The sequence below is a fragment of the Nanorana parkeri genome, unplaced genomic scaffold (genome assembly GCF_000935625.1).
Source record: "Nanorana parkeri isolate BGI_ZX_2015 unplaced genomic scaffold, ASM93562v1 scaffold1303, whole genome shotgun sequence".
NCBI lineage: Eukaryota > Metazoa > Chordata > Amphibia > Anura > Dicroglossidae > Nanorana > Nanorana parkeri.
Window position 1 is genome coordinate 417,188 of NW_017307571.1, and position 8,653 is coordinate 425,840.

At 40.6% G+C, this 8,653-nt stretch overlaps 1 protein-coding gene across 1 annotated transcript in view; it reads right to left on the reverse strand.

Moving 5' to 3' along the window:
• CLIC4 (chloride intracellular channel 4) overlaps positions 1–8,653 on the reverse strand; it is a 51,518-nt gene that overhangs the window by 6,895 nt on the left and 35,970 nt on the right. Inside the window, exon 2 of the mRNA XM_018569203.1 lies at positions 2,940–3,049. Within this exon, the coding sequence (XP_018424705.1) occupies positions 2,940–3,049 (110 nt within the window). The remainder of the gene's footprint in view (positions 1–2,939; positions 3,050–8,653) is intronic.

Consider the following 8,653-nt stretch of genomic DNA (forward strand, 5'->3'; position numbering starts at 1 on the left):
ATATATATCTATATATATACACACACACACACACACACACACACACACACACACACACACATACATACACACATACACAAATCCTGAAGTGGTTATACCAAGACCATGGCTGCTGCTGCCATCAGGCGAAAAAGCCAAAAACAAAATGTAATATATTGCAGCTTACTAGTCCTTAGATGTGGTGGCTGCATTTGTTCTCTTTTTTTTCAGATTAAATTTAAAATTAAATACAATCCTTAATTTAAAATGAAATACATAAATGCAGTGTTACACTGGGTACCATGCATTCCAGTGTGGGTGGTCACACTGTGGGTGGGGGACACGTTTGGGGTTCCATTGAAATGAATGGCACTGCAACGCACCTCCCACAGTAGAATTTGTCTGGCCAAAATTGAAAAATCTCTTTATAATTTTTTTTCCTCTATAATAAATTGTATTGTAAGCACATTAATAGCTTCAGCCAGGGAATGACAGAGGCTAGTGGCAAGATTTCACATATGGCAGCTGAATGTAAATACAGCAGGTAGTGGGCTGGGTGCAATAGCCAGCCTGCTATTGGCCACTTCAAATTGCAATAGCAGGCTGGCTATTGCACCTGCCCACTGCTTGCTGTGCCCTCCTCCAGGATGGAGGAGAGAGCTAGGGGATCCGACCAACTAACTGATAGAGAATAGTTGACAACTATTCTCATAATCTATTATCGATTAGTTGGTTGCAGCCCTAGTTTACAGGCAATTTTGAGTGTATTTCACTCTCCCCATAATTCTGCTTTAAAGAAAAAAAAAAACACAATCTTTCACTAATACTAATGGCATAGTTTTCTTTAACTCAACATATAAGCTTTTGACAATTATCATTCAACGTTTCTGAAGCTGCAAAATTTTGAACACACAAAACTATTGATCTCCTGTGCTAGACACCCAGAAAAAAAAAAGTGTAGTCTTCTCCCATGCCGTTTTAAGATCACCAGGAATTAGTTGGATCCTTGTTGAGCCTGTGCCCACTTACACCCTGCATCATCATGACTGACATAGAAAGAAGAGAAACTGCTACTGGTTCAGGAAGCAAAGTTTTTAAGCATGCTGAAGATGTCGTGGGGCACATATGTACCAGGAGTTTTGACATTTTCCACATGGGGGATGACTGCTAAGGTTACTGGACCCCCTAAAACAATTTTTTTTTTTCCCCGATCTCTATAGCACAGCGTTCATGCTACGTGGCCTGTGGATGCAAATAATTCTAAGCACGGTTTCACAACTAGACTGTTTAGAACAGAAAAGGATAAATGTGTACAAAGTATGGGAAATACCCAAGCAAAACTGAAAATCGCATAGATTTCTATCATTATTAGGTAAAAGTTCAGGACAGGATATAGCTACAAAAAAAATCCTGAAAGGGCATTAGAATCAATTTAAGAGGCACTATAATGGCTTTGATCAGTTTCCTTTAATACGTGTACAAGTTTATAAATTGATCTTTTATTTATTTATGATTACCTGTATGTACATTATTTTACCAACAAACATTTAATACTGGGTAATTCTATGACCATGTATTTGCAAAGCATTCTGGGCTGTAAAACAAGGAATGTTCTAGTTAATGACATGTGGATTCTCATTTCTACCACACTGCTGGCACACTGGAGGCCTACATCATTGCTTACCAACACCAGGACTTCTCCGGACTGGCAGGGATTCTTTGTTAGTATTGTGTAGAAGACCTTGTAAATTCGGGTACATTGAAATGACTTTCTAACTTAAAAAGTCCAAGTAACCACAAGGAGGTGCCTCTTAGCCATTTGACCATGCTCTGCAAAATGTGATCTCTCCCCAGGTTATTATTTAGATATAATAACCTGTATTTTCCATATGAAATGTGCAGTCTAAAAAATATTAGATGAATGATCACAGTGCCACCCTGTAGAAAACCCTACCCCTTAATAATAAAGACACATATTTTGGAGAGTATATCTGTTGTACTGATGTGTGTGAATATTGTATTGCAGACCATGTGTGCACATAATGGCTTTGTAATAAAAGGCCACTGGTAGTCCCAGCATTCTATGGCCCTGAATGTCAATCTGAATATTTTACTTACCAGTACGAATTTCCCAGAAACCCTTGTGTGGTGAGCTACAGAAAACAAGTGCTCATGTGTGAGTCATCTCTAACAGATGCATTCATTATGGATCTGTATGAACTGTATTCATTCACTCTGTACCAATGGATTTTAAGTTAAACACTTAAGATTTGCTGTTGCCGCTCAGCTATTTTTAGCTTGCATTTTCTTTAGAAACAGATATACAACTGTTATGCAGACTTTAAAAACACAGGTTTTATAGAAAGTGGGGAATTTAACGTACATTAGGGATGGATAGACACACACACACACACACACAAAGAATACTGTTAAGGAGAGGTTCTGCTGCTCATGTCCTCTATGCAAGGCATCCTTATTTTATGCTTTTTATGCTCATCAGTAATCCACTGTTTTCCAAACCTGTTCTCATATTCTACCAATAGTGCCAGTTCTGAAGGTTAGAAATGCACATGCGAGTGTGGTAGATAACCACACAGCATAAAATGCTGGTAGGACAGCCGTGAAACACTTCTTTAATCCAGCCAGAACAGACATTTGTCTGTCCTTAAAAGTTGTTGATTGTCAAACGTTAACAAAATAAATGAAGCAGCTAACTCATGTTTAACCCCCATTGGTTAGGTCTATGAGGAACACAGAAAAAAAAAAAAAATCAATAACTTATTTTACTACAGGGAGGCCCTACACAAAGTGACCTTTGCCACTGCACTGGGCCATCAAATATCTCACTGACAGCCACCATCAGTTTTCAGGATTAATAAAAAGCCAATTATAAATTACAACAAAGGAAAAGCACACAATTCTTTCTGAATCTAACTTTAAAATGTTTACTTCTTTCTTACCTCTTTAAATCAACAGTTGTGACATTGAACACCACTCCTTTGAGCCACAAGATCATAAAAAGTCTCTGTGAGAACGGGCAGTTTCCAATGCTTTCCCCATCACTGCCAGCCTAGAAAGAAAGATCATTGCAGCAATTAGACATACAGAAATCATGTCAAATGCACAACAAAAAGATTTCTTCAGTACAAGGAGATTTAGTTGTTCTTATGGACAAATGACTACTCTTTTAAAATATGTAATGTGACAAGGTGTGAGTGCATCAATAAAATGATCATTGCTTGAAGATTGACACATGGTGTGCTGGTGACATACTTTACTATTTGGATCTGAAGCGGCGCCATCCACAGTCACTACAGCACCCTCCACAAGGGACATACCAGTAAGGAGTGTGGTAGGACTTTTCTGGAAAAAAAATAAAATCTAAACTGCAAAGTGGAAGCAGTCCTTCTTCAGGTGACCACATAACGGACAGAAACTCTGGAAGATTGCAGGAGGTGTGATGTCATGAGGTTAGATGACCAGTATTTTCAATCACCCAGAAGAGGAGCCAACGAAGGCCACATATGACAGCGGACTTAGGTGGCGAGTAAAAAACAAAACCCAGCGTGTGTGTGTGCGGGAGATTCATTTCTCCTGCAAAAGTTTTCAGGTCACAGCAGAAGGGAAAAAGGAGTTCAGTGCCTATCCAACCCTTGAGATCCTACAGTATGGCAAGATACACTGGCAGACCCTAATCAGGAGGCTTTTGATATAGGGTACTGTCAACATGTCTGCAAGCAATGTCATCATGCATAAAAATCAATAAGACAAGTTTATATTTGCCAAAAATAAAAACACCACAAAGCAAGATTAACACCAGATGTTTGCTTTCATTTTTTTTTTACCAACAGTAGACACATGACAGCCAGAAAACACAATTCTATGAGCACCACCTGCAAGATTTAAGATATTGTAAATTGATCATTTTTAGTTCCTGCAGTTAAAACCACACTCTAATGTTTAAATCTGTCCACACAGTTTCAAAAGGGAAGCTTGATCATTACAGCGCATCTTCTTGCCTTTCTACAACCCCCATTCTTATACAATAGTTCTGTAGGGATTAAGTAGGTAAAGACTGCTGACAAAAACCCAGTCACTAAATATATTAAGAGCTTGATTTTTAACCAACATTTGCATTACAAAGAGGTTATTTGGACACCTTTTTTTTTTACTTTAAATCACAGTAAAAGATGGAAATCCCCTTACAGTTCTATATACTAGACCCAAGCTTCATAACAAAATCACCAAGTCCTTATCTATTTTACTTTTCCCAGAGTCTTTAAATTCTGCTCCCAGGAGAGTATAACCTATTCTTAGAACATTCCCTATCCCCTTATCTTTGACAAGTAGCTCAGAGTCCTAGTATAGGCAACCAAAGGGATGCCATACTAAACATCTGCTGCACCCTCTCCTAGTAAAATTCAAAGAACAGCGACTAATGTATTTATTTCCTGTGACCCCCATTACTTGAACACATTAAGCCGCACTTTACTGAGTTCCTAGATCTATTCATTTCAGGTATATTATATAGCGCACACAATTTGCATAGCACTTTTACATCAGTCCCTGCCCTCAAGGAGCTTACAATCTAAGGTCCCTATCTCACATGCTACCAGCATGTCTTTGGAGAGTGGCAGGAAACCGGTGTACCTGGAGGAAACCCACACAAGCAAACTCAGGGACCCCCCACTGCTGCAAGGTAGAAGCACTAACCACTACATCACTGTGCTACCCACAGTATTGATATTCCTATCAATACTTGCTCCAAAAGCAGGTAACAATTTAATATCGCTACCAAATTTAAGCAAGCATATTACTCTTGTCTAGGTTTAATCTGGTAATACATGACATACAGAGGATGGACATTACTCCTGTCAGGATGGAGCCAGTCAACCTGTATTTAAATCACCTGTCATGCAGGGGAAAAGCTGCAGCCAAGACCTAAAGGAACGCATCAGAAAGCAAATAATGTAAATGGTGGGTTTTAGACTGTCAATTTGCAAGATAACTTGGCTATTAATTTAAAGCAGAACTTGATGAGCTTAAAAATGAGCTTAAAATGGTGAATGTAATTTCCCAAAATTACAATGATATGAGCCAGTGAGTAAGGGGGCCCATGATTTCTGATGGTGGTGATTAGTATGCGTTTGGATTGTAGGAGGAAACAAGCAGGAAAAGGAAACCCATGCACAGTTAGGGAGAATATAAAAACTCAATTCAGCCTGGGTCCCTGTTGATATAGGAGCATAGATCTGCAAGAGGGCTAATTACTTAGCACAGTTCTGCCCAAGAAATATATTCAGTCCTATTAGGAGTAACAAGTGATAATGTCAGGGATTACTATATTCAGTAGTGACTGGCTCACTTCACACACAAAGCTCTGTATTTTCCAGCAGCACAGAGACTGGAAGGCCTGTTCTCTAAAGTGCCAAAACCAAACTGAAACCTGATGCGTCTGAAAGAGGCGATTCTGCTGGTGAAACTTTCCAGATGTGGCTGATGTTCCAGGCTACAGAAATACACTTCTACTGTCTCGGTGTATAAAAAGCAACAAAAAAAATAAGACTGGCTGTATTACAAAGACCTTCATATAAGTAGAACATCCAAGAAAATACAGAAAAGCAAAACAATACAAGTATTGGCTCGCATGGCTCAGATTTTCAATGAAAAAGCATATTCCTAATGCGGCTATCTGTAAAAAAAAAAAAGGATTTCCAAAAGCATTAATAAAAAATAGGAGCACAAACATGTGGACTCAAATCTGGTCATAGGTTTGGCTGAGAACAAAAGTATGCGCATGAGGCTTGTGGAGGAAAATACATTTTCCTACTCTCGGAATCTGCAGTTTCCTCTACCAACCCTAATATGTAGTGATATTAACAGTCAGACAAGAGGAGGTTAACAGGTGCCTTTCTTAGGTGAGCAAGTGGATCTTGAGCAACACCAATGCATTAAAACATACTTCATCAGGTACATCTATGCATGTCAATACATGTTGATGTGTGTTACGACCCGTATTGATGTGCAATGTAAAAGTGCATTAACCTGGGTTTTGATTTGTTTGCCTGGATCTCAATAATAAAAACAACATTTGGCAAAAAAATTAAATGAAAAAAAATGATAATACACACACTATATATTATTTTTACACTTCATTTGTAGAGCGTGCAAGGAGATAGTCCCCACACCAAAGTGTATTTTAGGGCTTCCTGTACATGTTTATTCATCACTGTTGCATCACACAAAAAAGCAAAAAAGTTTCCCACACAAGAGTGTGTCAGTCCAATTTAGTATACAACAAAAACAAAAAACAGCCCTCTGGCTAGATAGGAGATTATCGCCTATTGACCTGCAGACTGTTCCAGCAAAGCCTGCACGCAGTCTCCTTCTATAAAAGAGACACACACCTGTCTTGAAAACATAAATGATATAGTCAAAGTGCCAGCAAAAGCCTCACATGATCTGCAAAGACTATCAATGCAGCTTGTACAAGACTTCCCAGCTACCACCAGGAGCATGGCTGACATCAGGAGTCCTCAAGGAGGAGTGGCTGCAGCACTATAGCATACAGAGCCTCTGACAATCTCAGAAGTGTCTGAAGGCCTCGTTCACACCAGATACAGTGAGTTCCGACTCGATTCTGGCCAGAACACACTGCATCGCATTGCGGCCAGCTCACTATGTTTGGGGGGTAGGAGGGGGCGTGGTACTTCATTGAAGTGAATGGCACCGTAGCCATGCCCTCCGGTCTCAATGCGATGGGCCGCACGGGAACGCAAGGTACATTATGAGTGAACATCGTCTGTATAATGGCTGTCCTCTGTCATGCCAGCATGGGCCAACTAACTGGGTATGGGGGGAGACACCACACACTCAAGGTCATCATCAGACTGGGGAAGGGGGGGGTGGGGGAGACCAGAGGGAAACACGCTGTCCCAGGTGACAAAGCAATGTGCTCAGCATCTACGTGTCCTTTGCAGAAGCAGCACAGCAGCCGGTACACAGCACTCCCGGAGGAAAAGAACCACCCATTCTATGTGCCCAGGGACTTACAGCATGGACGGAAGTGACATCAGCAAAAAGGCAGAAACATTTTTGTAAAAAAAAGCCCAATGTAAACATAGTGGCCACGGCTTTCAGTTTCAGCAGACCGCAAAACCACAGCCTCATTTAGTGTTTCAGGCCTACCACAGAGCATTTGCACCTGCAGTAGGCAAAATCTTAACCACCATGCATAGTGGCAGCCATGTGTCCCCCACAGTCTCAGGCTCCATACATACCACTCAGGGGAAGGGGAGAGGGGGCAGGCTTTGGAGATGTGCCCTGCAGTTTTTACACTCCAGTGTATAAAAACTGCCCGACAACCTTGTTTCAGCCCTCTGCCACATTGCCATCCGGGACCTCCAGGGTAGTGACAAGCTGGTGTACAAGTCTGGCTGCATGGGGACACAGTGACTGGCTGGCCAGAACCACTGGTCATATGTGCCCCCACCGAGAGGGCTCTCACTGGCTACTCAGCTGAACCTGCCATGGTATCCAACTGCATGTGCTCGGTGGACAGTTGAAGACAAGGACCTAAAAATTCCCACATTTTCAACCAGTCAGCAGTTGAAGAAACTGACTGATCACACGAAAAGAATAGGGACAAATAACTTGATTAGGGTTTTAACCCTTACCTACACTATCCAAAAACATAAAAAGGTTTTTCCTTTACATAAATTTCAAATATATAGATTCCAGTTTAGGACTGTGGGAGTGAAATTAAAAGATAGAAGACTTGTGTGGGTCCATTTAACGGTTTTGTTTAAATCCCAACTCCAGCCTAATTTTTATTGAATAAAAAAGTTCCCCAGCAGAGAGGGTAAAATAAAAAAGCAGCTCTGGCTGAAATACTCAAGTTCAGAGTTGAGCTTTAACATGCTGTGCATGAGGTGGTGACATGGTCATATCACACCTATGTGTGCATTTATTTTAGAATATGGTAGATCCCATCGCACTCCTGACTGGAAATTCCCCACAGTGCGGGGATGGTGCTGGAGCGACCGCAGATGCCTCTGCATGTCAGATACTGAAACTGGTAGAAAGCCACTCGCACTCCAGAAACTTTTGTAGTCAATCTTCTTTATTGACCATCAAAGTGTCACATAACTTTAGCGACGTTTCAAGACCGCCTGGTCTCTTCTTCTGGCAAAACAAAAAAAAGTGTGAGATCTTAAAACATCCAAGCTACTCCAAAGAATCCATGGATGACAATTTTGTTTTGCCTGAAGAGACCAGATGTCGCTAAAATTATGTGACACTTTCATGGTCAATAAAGAAGATTGACTATAAAAAAGTTTCTGGAGTGCGAGTGACTTTCTATCAGTTGCATTTATTTTACGACACGGTATGACAAAAGTGCTATTTAGACAGGTACTCACCCTGCAGTGTCTCACACTATACACACACTGCAGTCCTGAAGTGTTTAGCATAGATTACAGAGAAAGGGATCCTCCAACAGATGCCTTTCATAGCTTAAATAGCTTCAAAAAAGCAAAGATAAAGTGTGATGCCAGCAAAAGAGAAGAAAAGAGAAGAAAAGAAGAAAAGAGAAGGAGAAGAAAAGAAGAAAAGAGAAGAAGAGAAGAAAAGAGAAGAAGAGAAGAAGAAGAGAAGAAGAAGAAAAAAAAAAGGG